We start from the raw sequence: 27,786 nt of genomic DNA, 5'->3' as shown, positions 1-27,786 counted from the left end.
ACCAACACAGCCTATTATTTGACTATCCAAACTAAGATGACCACTTCCAATGATCCATCCTACCATATAGCAGAACATCTAATAAATTCATATGCTGCTAAGCATGGCCTAGTAAATTGATAAGCTCTCAAGGGAAGGAGAGTTTTAAAGATTACAGTTGCATTAATGATTCTGTATGGTGCTCCAGGGTCATTACAAAATCACACACAACATACTCTGCCGGGAGACTGGCAACTAGAGCAGAGACTCCCTGATTTAAAAAATAAAGCTATTGCTAAGTAAAAAATAATTAAACAGAAAGAAAAAAGATATAGAGAAACTAACCTCTGAAACGGGCTATTTGTTTGAATTCTATTGTCATAAAGAAAGTATCTTCTCCACTAAATGTGTACTCTAATGAAAGACTGCTTAATAAACAAATAGCCATCCTAAATCACCATCATTGTAAAAACAACTAATACTCCATGAATGTATGCTTATTTGGTGCCAGACATGGTACTAAGGCATTCTCTCATTTAATGCTTATTTCTATGAAAGAAGTACTATTATTACTCCTATTTTACAGATGGGCAAACTGAAGCATAGAACACTGAAGTGACTTATTTATTAAGTCTAGTAAATTGTAAAGTCAGGATTCAGATTCAGGCAGATATTTTCCAGACCCTACACTATTAACCACTACAGTGGACTGCTTCATGTTGCTATAGGTATTTTTGAAGCTTAAGAAGAGAGAAATGAAAATACTATTAGGGCTTCCCCATCACATGGTATATATTAGAATCATAGATACTATTTTTATTCTAAACCACAATCTCTTTCTCAAACCCCAAAGAATCAATGAACTTCCTTAACAGATTAAGACGCGTCATGAGATGCTAACATGTGGTTTACTTTAATTTTGCTTGAGACATGCTAAGTATCATAACTGTGAAAAAAAAAAGGGCTCTCCCAAGTTGTTGCTGTTTCTATAAAAATGTCTGAAGTAATAATTGGAAAATCATTGCTCCAATGAGCAAGTTGCACAAAGACGTCTTTCCTTAAACTTCAATAAATATAATTTCATATATCCCCCCATCTGTCTGAAGCAGTGAAAAAGAAGTTGTTAGATTTTTCTTTCACTAGGGGAAGGTATGGAGTTGGGAGAGGAAGAGTAGGTAAGAGGCAAGGTAACACTCAGAAATACACATTTTCCAAAGATAGAAGCTTGATTATCAGGCTACCATGCCTTAGACAGCAATATCTCACAATAACCACCCTGTAGGAAAATAAAAAAACAAGAACAAAAAAACTTGCTTCTAATTATGAATGGAACTGGAAGGGATTAATATTTAGAAGTAAATAGCATATCTTTCATTTTCTTAGTCGCAAAGATCTTTTGTTCCTCCATCTTTTCCAATTACTGTTTCACATTCCCTATCCATTATTCCTTTTGGAACTGGTATCTTCTTCCTTGTACACACTTGGTTTTGCCTCTCCCATTGCCCTCACTATACTACTTTTTTTGGTTATGCTGCCTTCCCCCACTAGACCTGAAAATTCTAAGACAAAGATAATGCTTTATATCATTCCACAGTGCCTGAGAAGGCTCTCAAATGAGTTTATCAACTACCAAGGAAGGCATAAGCAGGAAAATGACACAAGTCACAGTGATTCAAACTAACACAGGGCAAACATGAAACAAAATGAGTTTAAAAAAAGGGAGGGGGGAAGAAATCAAACAGCACCTGGGAAGAGAGACTAACGCTAATATCCAGAAGATAATTTAGTCTAGTAGTTTGTTTCTGAGTATGATAAGCAAAGTTTAAATCCCAGCTCTGCCACTCCATGCTGGGGGAATCTAGACATCTCTCTGAAAATCAGTTTATCTGTAAAATAGAAACGATAATGGTACTCCTTCGAATGGTTGTTGTGATGCCTGTTTAGCACTGAACCTAGTTTCTACAGCACAGCAGACGCTTGAAACATGGTAGCTATTAGGACAGTTATACTTGCCCCTAATCACAAACTTTAACAAACTCGCTTTACAGGAAAGTCAAGAGAACAGACATACTATATGAAAGGTAAAAGTAACAGCACAGATGTTATAGTTCAGAAGAAATTATGTTTACTTCTCCAGTCCTATTTTCTGCACTTTGCAAGACATCAGCACTGTACTGCTTCTGGTTCCCAGCGTACATCTGCCATTTCTACCCTTGTGCTTTAAGTTCATGCTTGAGAATGCTTTCCTCCCTCCTGCTACTCACCCCTAACCCTCTGTCTGCTAAGCCAACTCCCACTCACTATTGAAGCCTCAACTAAGAAACCCTTGGTGGCCTTCTTTCTCTTCCTCAAGGCTTATATCATCTATGATTACTACACTATTTACTTAATACCAATCTCTCTACTTATACTCTAAAAGCTTCCTGAAGCCAGGGACTAACGGGTTGCTGGATCCTTGACACTGGCATGAATGAGTAAATAGATAACTCTAGAACTGAGTATAGCCCAGGGTACAAAAAGGTACTAAATTACCTTTTAAAAAAAAATTAAATTAAACAGCTTCATGAAAACTAGGCTGGAACACAGTATGCTACTTCTCCCCCATTTGTTTCTAAGCATATCCTCTCTCATTCAGCAAGTGAAATATTTCCCGTCTTTCAGGAAATCTAGGGAACCATGGGACCTCTCACTACATTTCAGAGCCAAGATCACCTCACAGGACTTTCTCTTGACAAACAGGAAAATGAAGGGCACTGTGAACAGCAGCTGTGCTGCTCAGCTGGACAAGAAAATGGAGGGCAGTTTGTAAAAGAATCTAAAAAGGACTCAGCGCTAAGAACCAGAGGAAGAGAATGGATGGGATTATTTGAACAAAATAGCACTCATTAAATATTTGCTGATTAACAAGCTTCCTTAGGTCTCTCCCATGTATACTTGAGCTCTGGCATATTTCAGATTGGATAAAGGGTCTTATCAATAATCACACTATTATTATTATTATTATTATTATTATTAGAAATAGTTCCTTTACTATTTTTCCTTTACTAGATTTTTGAATGAATGAGCAAATAGGTGAAAAAAAATGGACACGTGAATGCCTACGATGGGCCAGGCAATGTGTAGCCAGCAAAACAGCAGGCATTTAATGGAAAAACAGTAAAACTGTTTTTCCAAGCTGCTGGTACTAGGAATGATATTTAATGGTGCTATATAGGAAGCAGTATGGGCTCTGCATGGCACCTTTTTCAGACTGCACATAATTTAGAATCTGTTCCCTCTCACTTAAAGCCAGATAGAAAGGACAAGAAACCTGAAGATACCTTTTGATTACCAAAGGCATGCTCTTGCTCTGGACTTCGCAAGGCACCTGAGTCAAAATTTTTAACTCTAAGCTAGTTTAAGTTTATTGTCTGTCCATCCAACTCTTAATGAATACTAAGTAGTATGTGCTAAACTAAACTCCTGTGGGAATAGCAATGGAACACATTCTAGCTTATACTCCAATTTAGTATTTCCCATAGGTAGAATTATACACCATTAGAAAAAGAAGTGATTGGGGAACATCTGAGTGGCTCAGTTGGTTAAGTGTCCGACTCTTGATTTTGGCTCAGTTCATGATCTCACAGTTCGTGAGGGGCTCTGCGCTGTCAACACTTGGGATTCTCTCTCTCCCTTGCTCTCTGCCCCCTGCCCTGCTCGTGCTCTCTCTCAAAATAAATAAACATTAAAAAAAAAAAAGAAAAGAAAAAAAGGTGATTGTTTCATAAAATGCACTGAGACAAGTTGTTATCTATTTGGGACAAAATAAGTTTAATATTTACCTCATACCATGTAGTAAAATTAATTTCAGGCGATAAAAGTTAAACATAAAAATAAACTATTAAAAAACTTAAGAAATACAGGTGAATATTTCTCTAATGATGGAAAATTGAACTAAGCAGAAAAACAATGGAAAAACATATACACATAGACTTTAGATTGATGGCATTAAAATTTTTTAAGTGTCTACACATCGAAATGAATAAAACAAAGTGGCAAATGAAAAACCAAGGCAAATGTCCACCATAACAGAAAAAGGTTAATATTCTTAGTGTATAAAAAATATTTACAAATCAGGAGGGCTCCGCTGGCTCAGTCGGTACAGCATGCAACTCTTGATCTTGGTGTCATGAGTTCAAGCCCTACATTGGGTGTAGAGATTACTTTAAAATTCTTTACAAATCAATATGGCAAAAATAACTATCCATGGAGAAAGCTGGGCTAATCGCGTGAGTGACTTACCAAACAGGGAATATAAAACATATAATAGCAAATATTTGAAAAAAAAATGTTTAACCTCTGAAAAAAATGTAAGCAATAAAACAGCAGAGGTTAAGAGGAAAATGTCTGGGGTCAGACATCAGGCCTATCACTCATTTTACTTGGGCAACTCATTTTACTTCTCTGAGCATCAATTTTCCTTGTAAAATAGGGATAATAATAATATCTAAATCACAGGAGTGATGTAAAAATTAAGTAACAATGCATGTAAAGTACTCAGCATAGTGCCTGGTACAGAGTAAGTGTTCAATAAACAACAGCACTTATTATAATAAAGAAAATGGATGATGATGATGATAGGGCTAACGAGGGAACAGCAGAGCCAACATTTTATGCACCTGACCTCTGGCATATTTCACAGTTTGTCTACAAAGTTTGATTCAGCCTTTCTAGAGGACAATTTAGCAATATGTACCCAAAGTCTTAAAAGGCTTCTGGAAACAGAAATGCTTAAAAACAATGGAAGAACTCAAAATGGAAAAGACTGCTGAATAATACTATATCCATCGAGTCATCCATCCACTGATCCACATGTCCAATATTTTTGACCCTAATGATACAAAATTATGAAAACAGACCTAGTCCCTGGCTTAAAGGTTAGTTGGGGAGATAAGTAGTCAAACAATCAAGTATGTTAAGGAGATCAGAGCCACGATGGGTAAGTATAAGGTACTACGGTGCGCATAGAAGGAGCACCTACCATAGTCTGGGAGTGGAGCCAGGGAAGCTTCCCAGAAGAAGTGACATTTAAGCTGAGACCTGAAGGATGAGTAGGAATTAGTCAGGTAAAGAGATGAAGAAAGTGTTCCAGGTAAAGGAAACAGCATGTGCAAAAGCCTAGAGATCAAAGGGAGCATGGCATGTCAGCTTGACTGAGCAGTGTGCAAGGCAGGAACTTGGGAAGATACAGGGCTGAAGAGGTAAAAGCAAGGTTAGCTCATTAGAAGTCTTGCTAGCAAAACTCTGGAGTGTAGACTTTATTCTAAGGGCAACACAAACAATTCCAAGCAAATAATAAATGAAGAGTTAATATTCACAATATATCAAGAGGGTACACAGGTTGAAAAGAATGACCAAATAGCTCATATAATGGAAATAAGGGATTATAGTGAAGGTTGTACAACTCTGTAACTTTACTAAAAATCACTGAATTATAAAATTATTAAAATGGGTCTATTTTAGGCTTTGGAGACGATACCTCAATAAAACTATCTTTTAAAAAAGTTAACAGAAACGCCTAATAAAGATTTGAAAAATACTCAACCTGTCTACTAATAAGATATACATAAAACCAACGAGCTACTATTCTTTATCTTTGAAAATTACTAATGATTAAATGTGAAATGAGAATATCCAGTGTTAATAAGGTTAGGATAAATGAGTATTCTTACACTATGCTGGTCTGTGATCCAGTAATTCTATTTCTTGAAATTTTAGTAAGGTCTAAAATGCTGTCAAATATTTATGCCCAATGATGTTCACTGCAATGTGATTTAAAATAGCAATAAAAAAAATTTGGAAAAAATCAGATGTTTACTAATAATGGAATGGTTAGAATGAGTTATAATATAACTGCTCAATGCAGCCATTTAAGTGATATGGTACTACATCTATGATTTATTTCAAACTTAAAAAAATATATATATATGAAGTTACATACACAGCAGCATTTCAGCTATGTTATATATATACAGATATAACACATATATAAATAGGTAGATAGATAGAACACATATATTTTATTATCTTTTCTGTGCTTTTCTTTTTTTTTTTTTTTTAATTTTTTTTTTTCAACGTTTATTTATTTTTGGGACAGAGAGAGACAGAGCATGAACGGGGAGGGGCAGAGAGAGAGGGAGACACAGAATCGGAAACAGGCTCCAGGCTCTGAGCCATCAGCCCAGAGCCTGACGCGGGGCTCGAACTCACGGACCGCAAGATCGTGACCTGGCTGAAGTCGGACGCTTAACCGACTGCGCCACCCAGGCGCCCCCTTTTCTGTGCTTTTCTATATTTTCTAAAATTTCCTACACTGCCCATGTATTATTTCTACAGTGTAAGAAAGTTTCTAAAGCTTTTAAAAATTTAAAGGCATCACTTTTAAGTATTTATACTTCAGATAAATCAATTTCATATTTGCTATGGTTTTATTTTCTCTGGGGAAAGATGCAGTCATATTTGAATATATATAATAAATAAGTAATTCAATAGTATCTTATTTATCAAGTATCATATATGTAAATAAATTTCCTGATTAATTAAAATGTACATTATAAACATCAAAACTTCAGTGAGAATTGGATGGATGTCTATCTAAAAGTACAATTCACTCAATCCTGACTGCTTAAATGAAGAGAAAATAAGATGAAGCTTTATTATGATTATTCAGGGTCATCTTAGAGAGGGATTTGTCCTCACATTAAGTAGTTCATAACTGCCAAATTTTTTCTTATGCCAGTTATTTAGAAATCATCTTCTTCCTCCCTTGCTATAAAACCATCAGCTATCATTTCCCAGAACTATTAGCTGCCTGTCTTTAGCAGCACTTGCCACACTTTCCATTCCTTTTTTGCTGTTGATAATCTTCTAAGAATAAGAAAACTAAATATCCAAGTTTTAGGAATGATGTATAAACTAAGAGATAATAGGCTTCAAATAAGGGTATCACCTAAAAATGATTTGCACAGACCTAGATGATTCTGTTCTAGTTAAGCTTACAATATAAATGAACTGCAAAGAGGAGTTCTTGATTGTATCTTAAGTCTTGATTTCTTTACTATACTGGCAGTCAAGTTCTCAGGATCAGAAACTCATATGCTGTTTCACACCATGGAAAGAAATGGGGACTAGGAGCCAAGGAACTTAGTTCTAGTGCAGGTTCTTACACCAACCAGTTTTGTAACCTTCAGTAAGTCTTTTAACCTTGGTACCTGTCCTGCATAACTTATAAGGCTGCTCTAGACTTAAAGTAGATCACAAACACAAAAACACTCTGAAAAGTATAAAGCACTACACAAAAGTAAAATATTTTTACAGTATTTCATTGTGTTTATATGACCCTGGATCAACATAGGTATCCACTCATAAAATTCATACCAGAAAGAAGGAAAGAGATAATTCTTAAATTGCCTCCTATTAATTAGGAAACATCTATTATCTTAGAAGAACAATACATTCCAAGAGTTGGCATCTCTGATTCCTCCTCCCCTATATCCAGTCAGTTCCCAGGCCCTTTGTGTTTTCTCCATAATCCCTCACATCTGTCCCTTTCTTTCCACTACCAGTTCACATCCCCAGTTTAGGCCTTTTTATCTTACACCTGAGCTACCACAATAGCCTCTAACTGGTTCCACTCATGGCCTTCCTTTGCCTCTCTCAAATCCCTCTGGCCAACAGCTGCCAGATCAATTTTCTTAAAACACCACTGTGATTATATCTGTTCAAAACCTCTGAAGACTCTCCATTACCTTCCCCATCAAGTTCAACCTCCTAAGCTCAGGAGTCTAAGCAGTCCCAGCTTCCTCTTCACCTTTATCTCTTACTACTCTTCCAAAGAAATCCTTCTTCAAACTGGTCTAGTTAAGTCCTTCAGATATGCCTTGTACTTTTCTGCCTGTAAGTGTTGGGAATATAGCTTCTCTCCACCTGGAATACTCTCTACTTCCCAGCTTCTATCCCAGCCTATACATATTCTACCCATCCTTAAAGGCCTAGTTTGAGATCCACCTACTATGTGTACTTTTCTTTGATTACCAGATGGAAAATTCTAAAGTTAGACAAATCTTCAACAGCTAAGTGACACTGGGCACATTCCTTAATGGCTCTTTGCTTCAGTTTCTTCATCTGTAAGATAGGGATAATAGCAATTTCCTTTGGACATATTGTGAGGAGTAAATGAGTTAATCCACGTAAAGCACTTGGCATGATGCCTGGCACAGACAAAAACCCAAGAGATGTGAGATACTGTTACTTCTACTATTGCCAGTAGTGAATTTATCTTAATCTGAATTCAGACAATACTGGCCATTACAAACCAGCTATTCATATACATGCGGTATCATTTCCCTCGCTCTCCTTTTCTACCCTCTCATCTCACATTTGTTCTTTCTGCCCCCTCCAAGATTACATGATCCTGATAGACAGGGTCAATGTCTTATGCATGTTAGTATCTATAACAGCCACACATACCCAGTAGATGATCAATAGATTTTTTTAATCCCCAAAATGAATATTGAAAAGCTGACAGTATTAAAATGTCCTACACCTCCCACAGTGAAAAAGTAAAATGAAACGCTTAAAATTATTAATTAAAAAATCTAAATCTCCAGTCTTACAAAATTAAATCTCTAATTTCATGGTTCTCTAGATTCTTTTTGCTCTCTTTTAAAACAAACAACTTAACCTATTCATGCAGCAAGAGATGCAAGAGCAAATATATGCAGGTCAGACAGCAGCCAAATATCGGAACACAAGAACCACAAGACAACTCTGCTGAACACAGCGCTGGATGAAGTGAAATAGGAAGACAATTTAAAGGGAAAGGTAACTGGCTTATCAGTCATACAAACACTATTGAGTGTTACACACACACACGTCCCAGGATTCCGAGGGCCATGCATACACAACTGAAATAACCAAGTTACCATGGTAAGTAGACATAGAAATATCAGCTCAACAACTGAGCTTACCACATGATCAATTTAATTACCTATCTCAAAAGTGACTATTACTATACCTCAATATTCTAATAACTAAGTTTTGGCTAATTAAGTCATATCAAGTAGATATGGCCTTACTGTATACTAATCATTCACCTCAAGGAACTTAGTATGATAACTTGATATATGTATGTATGTTATTATTATAGCATAAACTGTTTTAAACAATGCCCAGGGGAAATGATGTTACTATAATACTGGTTTATAGTGTATTTATTTGCATGACTCTACTAACTTTCAGTTGCTTTCTCAGCCAAAATCACACCTGGTGACCACTATTCTCAAAGGGTTTACTAGTAAAGAGAAGTAAAATGGTCTGATGGAATGTTAACTTTCCAAAATCTAGCATAAAGTACTACACATAAATAAATTTTACTAAATTTCTATCCTATGATACTTGTCTTCAGAGGACCTTAAAAACGTTTTACCACCTTTGAAGTGCAACTATTCTCAAATCACAAAATCTTAAGAGTTGGAAAAGGCCTTAGAAGTCCCTCACTGCAGGAATTCTTTATACTAACTTCCAGGCAAAAGGTCCTCCAGCTTTTCTTTTAATACTTTAAGCAACGGACATTCACTATTTTTGCAAGGCAGTCCACTCCACTGTTACAAGATTCTTCTTCCTTACAATCATTGAAAATCTGCCTCCCTGAACTTCTACCCAAGGATCCTAGTTCTGCTCTCTGCAACAATACAAGTTAACCCCCGAAATATAATCACTTCTAGAATTAGGATATAATTGTCAATTTGGCCACACAAAATTCACAAGAAAGCTCAGGGGGAGAAAAAAAGAAACCACCACTATACTGAATTTTGAAATTCAGGAAACTATGTTGAAATCACAAGTCACTGTATTTTCAAGATATCAAAGCCCACGGCTCAGTGAACATATAAATATAAAGAATAACCTGATGTTTTACAGTGAAGGGTGGTACAGTGTTTAGTGAATACCTTTTGGCAACTTGAAACTACTAAATCCACCAACACAGTTTTAAAAATTACAATTCTGTAGGAAGTTCAAGATGGCTTTTCCAGTTGCTCATTATTTTCATTCTATTTCCTTCTACAACATTTGCATGTTCTAAAGATCCCATTTCGCCCCACTGATGCAATATTTTATTTTTTAAATAAGCATTTTCAAGAATAAAGCCTAAAAGAGTGGGGTGTAAAGGGATGGAGGTGGGGCTAGGAGCCAAGTCAAAGAAGGGCCCAGCAGGAAAAGGCTGGTTATTGGGTATTTTCCTTCTGGAAGCATGCTTCACTGGCATACGCATCTGAAGCATACAAACACGACCCAAGAACAAGAATGATCATGAGCAATGAGTGCAAGGCATTAATACATGTAAGATGTAAATGAATTGGCCCTGGTTATCAAACAGCGCCAGATGCTTCAGGACTACTTAGAGAAAAGGTAAGAGGTCCAAGAAAGAGACCTATCTGCTGGAGAGGAGGGAAGAAACCAAGGAGTAACTACCAGCTCAGCAATCCAATGAAGCCCAAACAGTACCAGAGCCCAAGAAAGACAGCAAGTGACTAGAGGGAAGGCACATACCCCGGAGAGCCTGAAGAAGGGGTTGCAGGGTGGGAATACTGAACGAGTCCATGAAATGGGTGTGGGTATAGGGATGTGGTGTGTGTTAGGGGCAACGCAGGAGTCCCATCGTCCTCTCCCTGCAGCAGAGCAACAGAGGGTACAAGGAAGGGGGAGGGTGAAAAGCAAGAATGACTCATTCGCGAAAGGAAGTGTTCAAGCCGTAGGAAAGCATGCCACGGGGGTGGGGGGGGGGGGTTCGGGGCGAGGACTGTGAGAGCCAGGTGTTCAGAGTGATGGAGGCAAAAACCAACGTCCCGTGGGTCCCGCAGCTCGTCTTAAAGATGGGGGGTGTGGGGGGTTCGCGGCAGCCGAGTGCCAAGGCCTGGGAAGCGGCGCGGCGCGTGCGCAGTGGCGCTCGGCGGGACCCGCTGAGGCAAAGCGGAGCCGCAGTGACAGAAGCGAGCGGAGCGGCCGCCGGGTGGGACTCACCGAGGCGCAGGGGCTGGAGGTGGTGCTGGGGGTAGGCGACCGCTGGACCGTGACCAAAGCCATCTAGGCGCTGCTAGGTTGTTCCGGGCAGGGCATTCTTGTCCTGAGTATGGGGGGCGGGAGGGTGACGGAGCCGGGATGGGGAAAGGGGTGTGGGAGGGGGGTGAGGGGAACGGGGAGGAGGAAGAGGCCGAGGGAACGGCCGCAGGCTCCGCACCCACCACCGGACTCTCGCCGACTGACGCGCCGAACGGGCGGCGGGAGGGCGGGCGGGCGGTTCGGCAGCAGCGGGGCACAATGAGCGCTCCCAGTGCGCAGGCGCCACCTGTCAGCAACCGCCTCTCCCCTCGGCGCGCGCCGCCGCCTCGCCGTAACCCTTGAGTTGCCGGAAGCCGGCCGGTTGTTTGCGCCTCTGACCGCCGCCCCTTCCTGGGTTTCCTCCTTTGCTCTGGAATCGCGCGGTTTGCCCGCGCCCGGAGGCTGTGAACTGGGATGGGGGGAGGGGCCCCGGTTCTGGGAGCCTTTGGAGTCCCCACTCCTGAGAGACGACCATTTCATGAGGTGGGGGCGCACAGCTTAACCGATCTTAGAGAAAGGAAACTGAGGTGAAAAGCCTGAGGCAAACACGTTGTCTGGTGGGAAAGGGCTCCGCGGGGCTTCAAAGGCTTTCGCTAGGCGGGAGTGAGACTTACTGGACTAGAGACCCTCGTGGCGCGACCTCCTGGTTTATCCCCCTTTGACCCGGCTCTCGGGGGCTTTTTCTAAGCTGTACCACCCTCTATCTCAGAGTCCATGTTTTATGATGCGACTTCGTGAAAGAAAGAAAGCTTTTTCATATTATACCCTGAGAAGCTTCATGGTAGGTACCCTCACACTTCCTCTATTACCCTGGCCCCTAAGGACTCACTCATTCATTATTCCTAAGGTGAGAGAGACTGTATGAGCCCGGGAGGCCGAGAAAGCAGGGCTCACAGAGTTATAAGGGTCCAACCTGCTATTTACCTCCCACTTGCTTCCCGATGGGAAGAAATTCTCTTAAATAGCATTTGCTCTTTGAGATTTTTTTTTTTTCTCCTTCGGCTCTAGATTTCATAGACAAATGTGAAATGTAGGTTATTAAATATTTTAAAGGAACAATCTAAAAGATAAACCGTCAGCATGGGGCGCTTGGGTGGCTTAGTCGGTTAAGCATCGGACTTGGGCTTGGGTCATGATCTCACAGTTCATGAGTTTCAGCCCCACATAGGGCTCTGTGCTGACAGCTCAGAGCCTGGAGCCTGCTTGGGATTCTGTGTCTCCCTTTCTCTCTGCCCCTCCCCTGCTCTCACTCTCTCAAAAATGAATAAACGTTAAAAAATTAAAAAAAAAAAAAAGATAAACCATTAGCAGACCATAAGCGAAGAAAGTAATTAAAAATCAAGATTTAAAAAGGGGGGAAATCTTACTATGCAAATATCAATGATTGTTTACACAGAGAAAGTTGACAAAGCTATTTCTCAATTTGAGTGGACTCTCTGGAATATACCACCATATGTATCAAAACTGAGGAAACACACACATTAAGGAGTTTGCAGTTATTAAAGCCACCTCCTCCTGTTTGTCACTCAAACTCTCTTGGATTTCATTGCTTCCTTTAAACTGACAGGACTGTCATGTGCTCCTTCTGGCTGCTGTATGGTTAAGTGCCACTAGAGCCCTCTGTGCTGAGCCTTTGTTCTCTCCCTGGGGCCCTGCGGTTGAAATAATTAGCAGGGAGGTTCCATCAAGAATCAGACACTGAGGGTCCCTGTACTGTACAGTCCTGTGTAGAATGAATTGCTGAGAAGCCAGCTGGTAGGCTTTTGCCCCCTGGTGGTGGTCAAGAGTGCCTGCGAGACAAAAATTAAACAAAGATGTATGGTTCACAGATTAAACAATCTGTGTTTTTCCCAGAGCTGCGAAGTAAACAGGAAAAGACAAGACAAAGTTAAGAAGTAAGAACTTTGAACCAATGCTTAGGAGACCACACAGGAAGCTGTATGCATAGGTAAGAAATATACATAGCTGAAAGCTGAATGAACTCAAATGAAACACGTGGTTTATAAGCCAAAGTATTGTTCTAGAAAAAATATTATACAGATCAATAGGTCTTAATGTACTTGTATGTTGATTTTCTTACTGACTCAGGATAGCAACACTGCCTATCTAGTTTTGTGTCAACATAATATTAAGAAATTCTTTTGGCAGATGAGAGAATTCCATTAATCTCCCAGTGGGAAAGATCACTACTGTAGGAGTCAGAAGACCTGGCTTCTAGTTCCAATTTGTAAAACCTTATGCAAATGGCTTAAACGTTTTAAGCATTGGTTTCTACAATGGAGCTCTAACTCACAGGATTCTTGTGATCAAATGAGATAATGCATGGTAAAGTCCTATATAATCTGTAAAGCCTTGTATGTAATTAAGATAACTTTATTATTCTTTGAAGTTGTTCCAAGTTCAGTCAGCTTTTGCTGAGTGTATCCTATGTGTAGAAAATAGCATCAAGCAAAAAGGGACTAAAAAGGGCTAAAAAGACGTATGATTCATGCCTTTCTCAACAGTGAGAGAAGTAGATCAGTGGTCAAGAGATGTGTCATCTGTAGGAAGATACAGAACATCTCTATTAAACATATCTGAGAAGATAAAATCCTGGTCAAAATTGGGATTATAAAAAAGTTGGGATTATAAAGTACCCAGATTCACATTAAGTTTATTTGTATCAGGAAATTAATTTATTAATTTACAGAGGAAGTATCTCTTCCTGGCATATAACCTTTTAAGGAAACTAAGATTTGGAAATTAATGGTGCGTGTTCATTAATTTATTTGTCATTAATTGAGAAAATACTGAGTGTATATTTTATACTAGAGACTGTTTTAAAAACAAAATAAAAGTCTTGTCTATCAGGGGCTCAAAACCTGTTAGGGAAAAACACACCAAATAATGACAGTATGGCAGAGTGGCACTGTGGATTTTGTCACCTCTGCTAGGCCCCCAAGGGAGACACAGATATAGGAGAAGTCTAGTTATGTGCAAAGTGCTTTAGAAACACAGAGGAAGAGGTCTGGGCAAATATACATTTTACAATATTGCCTTTCAGGCTTTGGCTGCAGAGCTAGATCAACTGTGAGCATTTGAAATCTATACTGTCTTCCCTGGATTCCACCCTGGTTTGTACTTTCTGGTGATCTGAGGAAGTATTTACTTCTAACAGAGAAAAGACCCTAGAATCCTCTTAATATGTTAGTTGAATTTAAGAAGAGAGAGGCCAAGAGCAGGAGTCCCAAAAGAGGGAGCCAGAGACAGAAGTCCTGCTAGTTCTATTTATAGCACCTTTATTCTTCCCACCTGTGATAATGGAGGCCTAGTTGTGCTATTGGAATTCCTTTAACCCTTAACTTGTAACATCACTTCTTTGGGGATGAAATTATAGGGGAACTTTTGAAATTCTTGAGTCACTTGGTTCTTAAGCTTTGAGAACTTATGAAAAGTATTAACTATCTCTCAAGAAAGATATATGTGCGCATTTCACACACCCACTGAAATCCATTGAGAGGCCCCAGGTAAAGAGTCCTATCTAAAGCTAAAGCAGTGCTTCTGAACCTTTTTTCATATCATGACATCCATAGAAATAATAGTTGTATAGCACACTGGGATAAATTTAAAGGAGATTTGGAGGCAACTATAATGGGGCATGGTGAAAATACTTGTATTTATATAATATAATGAGGAAAAGAAAACATATTCAGGATATTAAATATTGAATTTGTATAAACTTCCAAATAAAGTTTCTCAAAAATTTAATGAAAAACTTGAGATTGCTTCTATAAGCATAATGTTTTTTATGTAGGGTTTTTAAAAACATTATTACAATATGATTGATTATACTCTCTATGCTATACTTTTCATCTCCATGACTTATTTATTTTGTAACTGGAAGTTTCTTAATCCCTTTCACCTATTTCACCTGAACCCCTATTTCCCTCCCTTTTGGCAAGCATCACTTTGTTTTCCATATTTATGAATCTATTTCTGCTTTTTGTTTATTCTGTTTTTTGGATTCCACATATAAGTGAAATCATGTGGTGTTTGTCTTTCTCTGTCTGACTTATTTCACTTAACATAATACTCTTCAGGTCCATCCATGTTGTTGCAAGTGGCAAGATTCCATTCTTTTTTTATGACTGAATAATAAATATGTATATGTATATGTGTATATATATATATCACATCTTTTTTATTCATCTATCTATAGATGGATACTTGGATTGCTTCCATATCTTAGGTATTGTAAATACTGCAATAAACATAGGGGTGCTTATATCTTTTCAAATTGGTGTCTTCACTTTTTTTAGGTAAATGCCCACTAGTAGAATTACTGGATCATATGGTAGTTCTATTTTTAATTCTTTGAGGAATCTCTGTAATATTTTCCATAGTGGTTGCACCAATTTACGTTCCCACCAACAGTGCACAAGCGTTCCCTTTTCTCCACATCCTCACCAACACTTGTTATTTCTTGTCTTTTGATACTATCCATTAAGACTGGTGTGAGACAATATCTCACTGTAGTTTTGATTTGTCTTCACCTGATGATTAGTGATGATGAGCATCTTTTCATGTGTCTGTTGGCCATCTGTATGTCTTTGGAAAAATGTCTAGTCAGGTCCTCTGCCTATTTTTTTTTAAAATTTTTTAATGTTTAGTTATTTTGAGAGAGAGAGAGAGAGAGAGTGCAAGTGGGGGAGGGGCAGAGAGAGAGGGAGACACAGAATCTGAAGCAGGCTCCAGGCTCTGAGCTGTCAGCACAGAGCCTGATGTGGGGCTTGAACTCAAGAACCATGAGATCATGACCTGAGCTGAAGTTGGACACTTAACTGACTGAGTCACCCAGGTGCCCCTACCTATTTTTTAATCAGAGTATAATTTTGTTAGCGTTGGCTTATATAAGTTCTTTGTATAATTTAGATATTAACTCTTTATTGGTTATATTGTTTGCAAATATCTTCTCCTATTCAGTGGGTTGCCTCTCTGGTTTGTTGATGGCTTCCTTTGCTGTGCAAAAGGTTTTTATTTTGTTGTAGACCCAATATTTTACTTTTGCTTTTGATTCCCTTGTTTGAAGAGACATATCCATAAATATGTTGCTAAGGCCAATGTCTAAGAGTCTATTACTTATGTTTTCTTTTAGGAATTTATGGTGTCAGGTCTCACATTTAGGTCTTTAATCCATTTTGAGTTTATTTTTGTGAATGGGATAAGAAAGTGATCCAGTTTCTTTCTTTTGCAAGTAGCTGTCCAGTTTCCCCAGCACCATATATCGAAGAGACTGTCTTCATTGCATATTCTTGCCTCCTTTGTCAAAAATTAATTGACCATATAAGTGTGGGTCTGTTTCTGGGTTCTCTGTTTTGTTCTGTTGATCTCTATGTATGTTTTTGTGCCAGTACTATACTGTTTTGATTATTATAGTTTTGTAATATATCCTGTAATCTGGGATTGTGATACCTGCAGCCTTTGCTCTTCTTTCTCAGGATAGCTTTGGCTTTTCAGGGTCTTTTGTGGTTCCATACAAATTCTAGGATTATTTGTTCAAATTCTGTGAAAAATGCCATTGGTATTTTGATAAGGATTATGTTGAATTTGTAGATTGCTTCTTCCAATCCATGAATATGGTATATCTTTCCATTTGTTTGTGTTATCTTCAGTTTATTTCAACAGTGTCTTGTATTTTCAGAGTATAGGTCTTTCACTTTCTTGGTTAAATTTATTCTTAGGTATTTTATTCTTTTTGCTGCAATTATGAATGGGAGTATTTTTTTTATTTGTCTTTCTGCTACTTTCTTATTAGTTTATAGAAATGCAACAGGTTTCTGAATATTAATTATGTACCCTGCAACTTTACTGAATTCATTTATTACTTCTAATGGTTTTTTGGTCAAGTCTTTAGGGTTTTCTATATAAAGTATCATGTCATCTGAAAATAGAGATAGTTTTACTTCCTTACCAATTTGGATGCGTTTTATTTCTTTTGTCTGATTGTTGTGGCTAGGACTTCCAGTATTATGTTGAATAAAAGTAGTGAGAATGGACATCCTTATTCCTGATCTTATAGGGAAAGCTTTCAGTTTCACCATTAAATATAATGTCAGCTGTGGGTTTTTCATTTATGACCTTTATTATGTTGAGATGTGTTCTCTCTAAATCTACTTTGTTGAGAGTTTTTATCATGAACAGATATTGTATTTTATCAAATGCTTTTCTGCATCTATTGAAATGATCACATGGTTTTTATCCTTACTCTTGTTAATGTGATATATCACATTGATTGGTTTGTGAATATTGAACCATCCTGGAATAAATCCAACTCGACTGTGGTGAATAATCCTTTCAATGTATTGTTGAATTTGGTTTTGGTTTGCTAGTATTTTGTTGAGGATTTTTGCATCTATGTTCATTGGGGATATTGGCCTGTAGTTTTTTTACAGTGTCTTTAAAACAATTTTTTTTCGGGGCGCCTGGGTGGCTCAGTCGGTTGGGTGTCCGACTTCGGCTCAGGTCACGATCTCGCGGTCCGTGAGTTCGAGCCCCGCGTCAGGCTCTGGGCTGATGGCTCAGAGCCTGGAGCCTGCTTCCGATTCTGTGTCTCCCTCTCTCTCTGCCCCTCCCCCGTTCATGCTCTGTCTCTCTCTGTCTCAAAAATAAATAAAAAAACGTTAAAAAAAATTTTTTTTTTCAATGTTTATTTATTTTGGGGAGAGAGAGATAGAACGTGCAAGTGTGATCAGGGTAGGGGCAGAGAGAGACAGAGACAGAGGATCTGAAGAAGGCTGTGCTGTGTCAGAACAAATCCTAATGCAGGGCTTGAACTCACAAGCTCTGAGATCATGACCTGAGCAAAAGTCAGACACTTAACCAACTGAGCCACCCAGGCACAGTGTCTTTTTGTGGTTTTGATATCAGGGTACTTCTGTCCACATAGAATGTATTTGGAAGTTTTCTTCCCTGTTCATTTTTTGGAATAGTTTTAGTAGAATGGGTATTAACTCTTCTTTAAATATTATATAATATTAATATTATGTATAATAATAAATTATATTATTTATAATATATTATATAATAAATATATAAAATATAATGTATTTAATATATAATAATATAATAACATTAAATATTTTATATATTATATAAGATATACATATATATATTTACTATCTATCTATCTATCTATTTTGAGAGAAAGAGTGAGCAGGGGAGGGACAGAGAGAGAGAGAGGGAGAGAGAGAATCCCAAGCCAGCTGTGCATTGTCAGAACCATGAGATCATGGTCTGAGCCTAAATCAAGAGTCTGACGCTTAACCAACTGAGCCACCTGAGGGCCCCAGTATTAACTCTTCTTTAAATGTTTGGTAGAATTCAGCTGTGGAGCCATCAGGTCCTGGACTTGTGTTTGTTGGGAGTTTTTTGATGACCTATTCAATTTCATTACTAGAAATTGGTCTGTTCAAATTTTCTATTTCTTCCTGATTCCATTTGGAAGATTGTATGTTTCTAGGAATTTATCCATTTCTTCTAGGTTGTCCAATTTGTTGGCATATTATTTTTCATAGTTTTATTTTATAATCCTTTGTATTTCTGTAGTGTTGGTTGTTATTTCTCCTCTTTCATTTCTGATCTTATTTATTTGAATCCTCTCTTTTTTCTTTCTTAATGTATTTGTATAAGTTTATCCAATTCTATTTATCTCTTCAAAGAACCAGCCATTGGTTTCACTGATCTTTTCTATTGATTTTTTTCATTTCTCTTTCATTTATTTTCACTCTAGTCTTTATAATTTTCTTTCTTCTACTAGCTTCGGGCTTTGCTTGTTCTTTTCCTAGTTCCTTTACTTGTAAGTTTATATCATTGTTTTGAGCTTTTTCTTGTGTCTCAAGGTAGACTATAAACTTTCTTCTTAGAACTGCTTTTGCTGTGTCCCAAAGATTTTGGACCATTGTGTTTCCATTTTCATTTGCCTCCATGTACTTTAGTTGTTGTTGTTGTTGTTTAGTTTTTATTTCATAATCATAAGCTTAACTCTGCAATCCAGCTAGACTTGGAGGGGAGTAAGGAAAATATGGAACCCATAGAACTACAGTGAGAGCACAGATTATAGGATATTTCAAGCAGATAGGGGTGAAGGGATGTACTCTTGAGCTATAAAAGGAATGGTTTGGTAGTTAAAATAAAACACAAGTCAAATTTATTAGATTTGTCCAGTCAGCATTGGTGATCTTCTTGCTGATCTTGCCATTCCTATAACCAAGGTGCTTCATGGCTTCCACAATATTCATGCCCTCTTTCACCTTGCCAAAGACCACATGCTTGCCATTGAACCACTGAGATGAAACACTGGGAACCATTTGTGTTGCATCCAGCATTTGCCATGGATAAGATGCCAGGACCTGTGTGTGTCAGAATGAAATGCTCATCAAATTTCTCCCCATAGATGGTCTTGGATCCAGTGCCATTATGGCATGTAAAGTCACCACCCTGGCACATAAATCTTGGAATAATCCTGTCAAAGCAGGAAACTTTATAACCAAATCCTCTGTCCCCAGTGCTCAGAGCATGAAAGTTTTCTGCTGTTTTTGGAATTTGTCTGCAAACAACTCAAAGGAAACACGGCCCAAGCAATGTCCACAGCAATGTCAAAGGACACAGTGGGGTTGACCATGACTGGGTGGCATGGGCAACTCTGGGATGGTGGCACCTGCAAGTCTATCTCCATGTATTTTTTGATTTCCTCTTTGATTTCTTTGTTAACCATTGGTTGTTTAGTAGCATGTAGTTTAGCTTCAATGTGTTTGTGTTTTTTCCAGTTTTTTTTCCTTGTTTCTAGTTTCATATTGTGGTCAGAAAAGATACTTGATAGGATTTCAATCTTTTTATTGAGACTTGTTTTGTGGACTAATATGTGATGCTGGAGACTGTTCCGTGTGCATATGAAAAGAATGTCTATTTTACTGTTTGGGGATGAGATGCTCTGTACATATCTGTTAATCCATCTGATCTAATGGGTTATTCAAAGCCACTCCTTCCTTATTGATTTTCTGTCTAGATGATATATTCATTGGTGTAAGTGGGGTATTTAAGTCCCCTACTATTATTGTGTTACTGTCAATTTCTCCTTTTATATCTATTAATATTTGCTTGTATTTAGGTGCTTCCATGTTGGGTGCATAGATATTTACATGTCAATCCTGTTTTTACATTGATTCCTTTTTATCATTATGTAATGCCCTTCTTTTTCTCTCGTTACAGTCTTTGTTTTTAAGTCTGTTTTGTCTGATGTAAATATTGCTACCTTTTTTCCACCTTCATTGCATGGAATATCATTATTTTATCCCTTCACTTTCAATTTGTATGTGTCTTTTGGTCTGAAGTATCATAGACAACGTACAGGTGCATTTTGGTTTTGTATCCATTAAGTGACCTGATGTCTTTTGATTGGAGCATTTACATTTAAAGTGATTATTGATAGGTATATACTTATTGCCATTTGTTGTTTTCTGGTTGTTTTTTAGTTCTTTGTTCCTTTCTTATCCTCTTGTCCTCCTTACTTTTCCTTCTGGTTTCATGGCTTACTTTCGTGTTATGCTCAGGTTTATTTTTTTATTTTGTGTATAATAAGTTTTTAATTTGTGGTTACATGTGGGGTTCATATATAACATGTGTATTAGCGGTCTATATTAAGTTGGTCACTTGAGTTCACATGTATGCTGAAGAATACATTCTAAAGGCACTAAATTTTTACTCCCCCTGCATGCTTTATGTATGTGATATCATGTCTTACATCTTTATTTTATATATCCCTTGACTACTTTTTTGTAGATATAATTGATTTTATTATTTTTGTGTTTTAGCCTCCTTACTGACTTTATAAGTGATTAATCTGTTACCTTTATTATATGTTTGCTTTTACTAGTGAAGTTTTTTCTTAATTTTCTTCCATTTATGCTCTTTTCATTTAAATAATTCCCTTTATTTTATTTTTTCAATTAAATATTTATTGAACAAATGCAGAATAAATTAAGTGGGGTGTGGGGAGATAACCTGAAGATACAATGAACATCTCCAAATATTCAGAGGGCATCACACAAAAACTGAAAGACTTGTTCACTATTTTTCCAAAAGGCAGAACTTGAACCAAAGGATAAATATAAGCAACCAGTAGGCTGCAGGACAGTTGGGCAAAGTGTATCACTTATCTTAATAACTTTGCCAATATAATGCTTTCAACCCTACATTTCCCTGCTTCTAAAAGGAATATTACATCTAATATGTCTCCTGAGGGTCTTAAATAGTCACATTTTCATGACAAACCCTCCACTGCCAGTACACTGGATGTACTAACACTACCAGGAAAAGATGTGAAGTTAACACACTGCTTTACTGAGGAAATGGTCTTTTGTTCCTCATCTACATTTCAGCATTCTGTGTGTGATATTCAGGAGGTGAGGAGAAAGGAGAGCACATTCTCTGAAGAGGGTGGATAGGAATCCTCAGCAGCTCAGATACTGCCTCTGGGGACAGTCTTTCTCAAATCCCACATGAATCACTGTAACTCTTAACCATCGGTGCAGACTGGGGGGTGTGCTGTGCTCCGGCAGGAACAAACAATTGACAACCACTGTCCCACATGAAGCAGGAAATCTGTGTTTTATAGTCACTAGGAAATATAAACTGCATAATACTGACGGGTTCCATCCAAATTGTCAAATATTACAAAACAAAAATTGTTTCAACAACTATTCAGCATAATGTTTAAGGACAAAATACATATAATATACTATATATATGTATTTTATCACATACTCAGTAGGGAATGCTGGGGTGCTAATCCATCCAATAAATTGAAAATAAAAATTTTACATTTCTATATTTGTCAGTATACAGGATTCTGAAGGTGGATCTTGAATTCAGAATGATATATCAGTTTTTGATGAAAGCCACATAATTGGTCAGTCTGGCTAACTGCTGCTTGTTGGGGATTGGTGGAATTGGGGCAGGTTCTGATGAGGGAATGATCCAGTTGAAGGAAACATCCAGGGCCCCTGCAACTGGTTTTTTGGGCATAACATTCTTGCGGTGAAGTGGGCTTGCCATCCTTGTTCTAATGTACCTTTCACAGCCTCTTCCACAGGAGCCTGACAACGGCTGCAAAGTCGTTGGCTCTTTATGGAGGTGTAGGCTTGAGAGGCTAGGGTGAAGGCTCTTCTTTTTGTGGCATCTCTAAGTGCTTCTATGATTGGCCAGACCATCTCAGACCACTGGTGTGCGTTGAAGGTCATGTAGAAAATCTCTCTCCAGATTCTTTGTCCTACTGACCAAATTCCCCCAAGTTCAGAATTTACAGATTCTATAGTATCCTTTTCCAAGGATATCTTCCATTATTCATGTCATTATAAAGCCTAACAGCTGACCATACACTGGGGGTGTAGCAATTCCTCCAGGAGCCTTGAGTTCCTGGTTCCCACACTGATCCAGCAACTTACTGAAATTAAGGCACTTTCTGTCATAAAACCATCACTGGCATCTTCCCAGCCAGTCCCACCTCAGCACCTTCCCAAAAGTAGACCCCAGACAGCCCCTTGGCCATCGCACCCACAGTGAAGTACTAAAAAATTCCCTGTAAACAAAAACCAAAAACAAATAGAAAGAGGAATTCCATTTAACATTTCAGGTCATCATTCAGAATTTAAGAAGAGATAAAGATTTTCCCAGATAAACAAAAGTTAAAGGAGTTGCTCACTACTAAACTAGTCTCACAAGAAATGTAGAGTCTTATGATTGAAATGACTGCACATAATTCCTGAACAAGACAATTCAACAATGATCACTTGTTAGTCATTATTGATGAGAATATAATTCATGCAACTAAGTGATAAATTTAAAATAATTTTCACAACAATTAAAAAGTTACAAGTATAAATTATATTTGACTAATCACTCTTACTTTTTTCCTACTGGCAAATGTAAGGTGGCAATATCTTATGATAACATGACTGGTTTCATAATCCACTTTTTCATATCAATTATATATTACAAAATAATGGTCAAACTCTAATTTGCAGAGTATGACTATGTTATTAAAATGAAAATCCTGCAGCTAATTTGTATGTAACTAAAAGGGCATATCAGCCATGAAGAAAAGGAAGAATTCAATATATAGGAAGAGAGATATTGGGGGTTGAGTCCATAAGGAGTATCTGGCAGTCCTCCCTGTGTTTCCTGGCCACACCTTAGGCTGTGAGTCCTGCCCCTTGGGTACCTGGAACATGCACTCTTCCAGCAGCTCTAAGGCTCAGTGTTTATGACAAGCAGCAATACTCACTGCAACTGGCTTTGGAAGGTGATGCCCTGGTAGTAGAATACTCCTTGGCTTTGCTTTTTTATTAAAGGATATTTGCTTTAATAAAGCAAATTCTTAATTATGCTTGCTTCCTATGGGACCATGGGGGACACTAGAGTGGATCATCAGTCTCTGATTATTTTGGGCTACTCTCTGAGAATCCTTCGAACAAATTGCTTTTGGCCAGGGGTGAATTATGTAGAGGCACCAATGACTCCAGTCCTTTCAGGCCCTCATAGGGCTGGATAGGTAACTATCTTGCGGTACACCTGTAACTCATTTATTATATACTAAATGAAGTGTGTCACTTAAAAGACTATGGTTTATATAGCTAAGCTGGTTAAAACGGGGAAAAAGAAATCATACTTTCTGTTTTTAATAATTCAATTCCTTACATTTGAAGTGATTATATTACAAAGTAACATGACTATAAATTAATTAGTACAGGTGGAATATATAATAGCTAGAGTATGAACGAGTCATGTATTGCCTTCACCTGGTTGTAATTTTTCTTAAACTTTAATAATTTGTTACTAACTTCGATAGTGTCCATATAGGAAATGGAAATCATACCAGTTATTTGAATAGATAATTTTTTAATTTTATTTTTTTAATTTACATCTAAATTAGTTAGCATATAGTGCAACAATGATTTCAGGAGTAGATTCCTTAATGCTTCTTACCAATTCCTCCTACTACCCCTCCAATAACCCTCTGTTTGTTCCTCATATTTAAGAGTCTCTTATGTTTTGTCCCCTCCCTGTTTTTATATTATTTTTGCTTCCCTTCCCTTATGTTCATCTGTTCTGTGTCTTAAAGTCCTCATATGAGTGAAGTCGTATGATTGTCTTTCTCTGACTAATTTCACTTAGCATAATACCCTCTAGTTCCATCCACATAGTTGCAAATGGCAAGATTCCATTCTTTTTGATTGCTGAGTAATACTCTATTGTATATATATACCACATCTTCTTTATCCATTCATCCACTGATGGACATTTGGGCTCTTTCCATACTTTGGCTATTGTTGATAGTGCTGCTATAAACATGGGGGTGCATGTGTCCCTTCGAAACAGCACACCTGTATCCCTTGGATAAATGCCTAGTAGTGCAATTGCTGGGTCATAGGATAGTTCTATTTTTAGTTTTTTGAGGCACCTCCATACTGTTTTCCAGAGTGGCTGCACCAGCTTGCATTGCCACCAACAATGCAAAAGAGATCCTCTTTCTCCGCATCCTTGCCAACATCTGTTGTTGCCTGAGTTGTTAATGTTAGCCATTCTGACAGTTGTTAATGTTAGCCATTCTGACAGTTGTTAATGTTAGCCATTCTGAAGGGGGTATCTCATTGTGGTTTTGATTTGGATTTCCCTGATGATGAGTGATGTTGAGCATGTTTTCATGTGTTGGTTGGCCATCTATCTGGATGTCTTCTTTGGAGAAGTGTCTATTCATGTCTTTTGCCCATTTCTTCACTGGATTATTTGTTTTTTGGGTGTTGAATTTGATAAGTTCTTTATAGATTCTGGATACTAACCCTTTATCTGATATGTCATTTGCAAATATCTTCTCCCATTCTGTCGGTTGCCTTTTAGTTCTGCTGATTGTTTCTTCTCTGTGCAGAAGCTTTTTGTTTTGATGAGGTCCCACTAGTTCATTTTTGCTTTTGTTTCCCTCTCCTCTGGAGGCGTGTTGAATAAGAAGCTGCTGCGGCCAAGATCAAAGAGGTTTTTGCCTGCATTCTCCTTGAGGATTTTGATGGCTTCCTGTCTTACATTTAGGTCTTTCATCCATTTTGAGTTTATTTTTGTGTATTGTGTAAGAAAGTGATCTGAGTTCATTCTTCTGCATGACGCTGTCCAGTTTTCCCCGCACCACTTGCTGAAGAGACTGTCTATTCCATTGGATGTTCTTTCCTACTTTGTCAGAGATTAGTTGGCCATATGTTTGTGGGTCCATTTCTGTGTTCTCTATTCTGTTCCATTGATCTGAGTGTCTGTTTTTGTGCCATGAATACATAATTTAACAAGAATTGTTACCCAGCTATAAAGTGAAGAAAGTGACTACAAAGCTAAAAAGAGAAATCCAAGGTATTATAGAGGGAGCAAATGTTACCACATCTAGAGCTGGGGGAAAAATAATGAAGCAAAGGAAGAAACTTACAAACAGAGGAGTGACCCCTCAGTTGAAACTCAGATGTATGAGAAGATGCTGCTCAGTTGGTGTCGGTGTCCCTGAGCTTAGAGGAGGGATTCTGTGGGACCCAGACCTCTAAGGCAGGAACAATGGCTGGCTGGTGTTGATGTCTTTGAGTCGATGAAATGTACAAAACTGTAGAAGAACTACAAACTGGATTCAGTTGTTGCTGCAGAAAGGGCCTGCTGCTACCAGGATGAAGAACCATTGCTGGCATAAAGCACACAGAAACCAAAAGGCTATAGGAGGCAGTCTTGAGGTAGACAGGAAGGAACAATTCTCTTGCCCTCCCACAGTCTCGGGTTCTCCCTCTGGTGCCACCAGCTAACAGAGCTTAACAGGACCACCTGGCAAGGCAAAGAAATGTGGTTTTCAGAGTCCCAGCTCCAGCATCAAAGAATAATACAAAAGGGTGAGTTGAGAGCTGAGATAATGATGTAGTAACTGGCATTTGACTGATGTGAAAACTGGTACCAGAAATGGGGTTTCTCTTTCATCCTCTGGTTTGCATATATCTCATAAAGATAGTTAAAGACCTTGCTTCTTCCTGCGCCTCATATCCATTGAGTATAATGTCATCAATGTAGTGGACCAAGTCAATGCTGATTGGAAGGTCAAGATGCTCAAAATCTCTGTGGACTACATCATGGTAGAGAGAAGGAGAACTGTCATAGCCCTGGGGCAAGACAGTGAAGTTACATTGTTGGCTTTGCCTAGTAAAAGCCAATAGCTTCTGGTGTTCTCTACCAATTTGTATGGAGAAATAAGCATTTGCTAGGTCAATAGCTGCATACCAGGTAGCAGGGGGTACATTGATTTGCTCCAGTAAAGATACTACATGCAGAAAGCAGCTACAATTGCAGGCAGACATCACCTGATTAAATTTATAATAATCTACATTCTCCAAAATCCATCCACCTTCTTCACAGACCGAACGGGCAAGTTAAGTTGGCATGAGATAGGTTTCATCACTCCCTGCTGCTTTCAAATCTTTATTGGTGTTACTAACCTCTGTAAATCCCCATTCTGTCATCCCAGGAAAGCAATATTTTTTGTTTACTCCCCTGGTATATGTATATGTGGGGGAGGGGAATTTCCAAGGGCTACAACTTGACCCTTCATACTATAAGCCTCCTTATTTCACGATCAGAAATTCTGATCTGGAATTCTAAACTGAAAATTCTGCCAGTTACCATGTATCTATTCTAATTATACACACAGGAACTTATGAAATCACTATAGAGTGGTTCTGTGGATTTACTTAATCCACTGATTCAAACTTGAGTTAAGACTCAATTTCTCGGGGGGATTGTGGGGTGGGGAATGGGTTAAATAGGTGATAGGGATTAAGGAATGCACTTGTTGTGGTGAGTACTGGGTGATGTATGGAATTGTTGATTCATTTTATTGTACACCTGAAACTAAAATCACACTGTGAACTAACTGGAATTAAAAACTTTTGAAAAATAAAAGGAAGGTGCAAGGACTAAGCTCTGGGAGAACTCCAATATTAGAACTCTAAGAAAAGAAGAATAACCAACAGGAGAGACATAAAAAACGACTAGGGAAGTGAAAGAAAAACTCAAGTATTGTTATCTTGGAAGCCAAGTGAAGAAAGTACAGGTTTTCCCCACTGTCTGAAAGTATGACATTCCTGTGAAACCTTCTGCAAGCCAGAATGACATAAAGCAAAGAAGCAATTACCGTTTATTTATATGGCAAAAAATTTTGAACATTCCTAGACCCCCAAAAATCAACTCTTTTAGGCTTTTCTGTTTCCTCAGGACACATCTTGTTAATTGATGCACAATATATGTCGAGATAAAGCACAGATGCTTCAGACACAGTTCAAAGCTACGGTTGCTGAATGCTGAGCTGCTGAGTGTGGCTCCTGGGAAGGAGCTTAGGATGCATGCTGCCTCTATAATGACTTGCCTCAAAACAAATGCTGAATGCTATTTTTACTTTCTGCCTTTTTTTGTAAAGGCAAAAATCCCTTTGGATTTCTTTCCCTTAGGGAAACCAGGTGATGGTCAATGCATCATCAAGATTAATACTCAGCTACGACCTCAAAGACCTAACTCACCAATTGACCCCAATTCAACTGTGTTCAAACTCCTCATCACCACTGGGAG

At 38.2% G+C, this 27,786-nt stretch overlaps 2 protein-coding genes and 2 pseudogenes across 18 annotated transcripts in view; 1 reads left to right on the top strand and 3 right to left on the bottom strand.

Moving 5' to 3' along the window:
- Window positions 1-11,211, bottom strand: part of SSH2 (slingshot protein phosphatase 2) — a 251,276-nt gene extending 240,065 nt beyond the window's left edge. For all 3 annotated transcript variants that reach the window (XM_086686415.1, XM_086686416.1, XM_086686417.1), the window contains exon 1: window positions 11,041-11,211. In XM_086686415.1, the coding sequence (XP_086542541.1) occupies window positions 11,041-11,103 (63 nt within the window). In that variant the 5' untranslated portion in view covers window positions 11,104-11,211. The remainder of the gene's footprint in view (window positions 1-11,040) is intronic.
- The window catches only part of EFCAB5 (EF-hand calcium binding domain 5), a 182,483-nt gene continuing 165,664 nt past the window's right edge, over window positions 10,968-27,786 (top strand). For 9 of the 15 annotated variants that reach the window (XM_086686412.1, XM_086686406.1, XM_086686405.1 and 6 more), the window contains exons 1-2: window positions 11,660-11,899; window positions 12,973-13,066. The gene's annotated coding sequence lies outside the window, so the exon portion shown is untranslated. The other 6 variants (XM_086686407.1, XM_086686401.1, XM_086686403.1 and 3 more) reach the window with 5 other exon arrangements.
- Window positions 19,252-19,813, bottom strand: LOC112855060 (peptidyl-prolyl cis-trans isomerase A pseudogene; annotated as a pseudogene).
- Window positions 21,982-22,642, bottom strand: LOC112854451 (COP9 signalosome complex subunit 8 pseudogene; annotated as a pseudogene).

The sequence above is a fragment of the Puma concolor genome, chromosome E1 (genome assembly GCF_028749965.1).
Source record: "Puma concolor isolate L17-30 chromosome E1, mPumCon1.1.hap2, whole genome shotgun sequence".
In the NCBI taxonomy this organism is placed as follows: Eukaryota; Metazoa; Chordata; class Mammalia; order Carnivora; family Felidae; genus Puma; species Puma concolor.
This window is presented reverse-complemented; position numbering and strand designations above follow the sequence as displayed.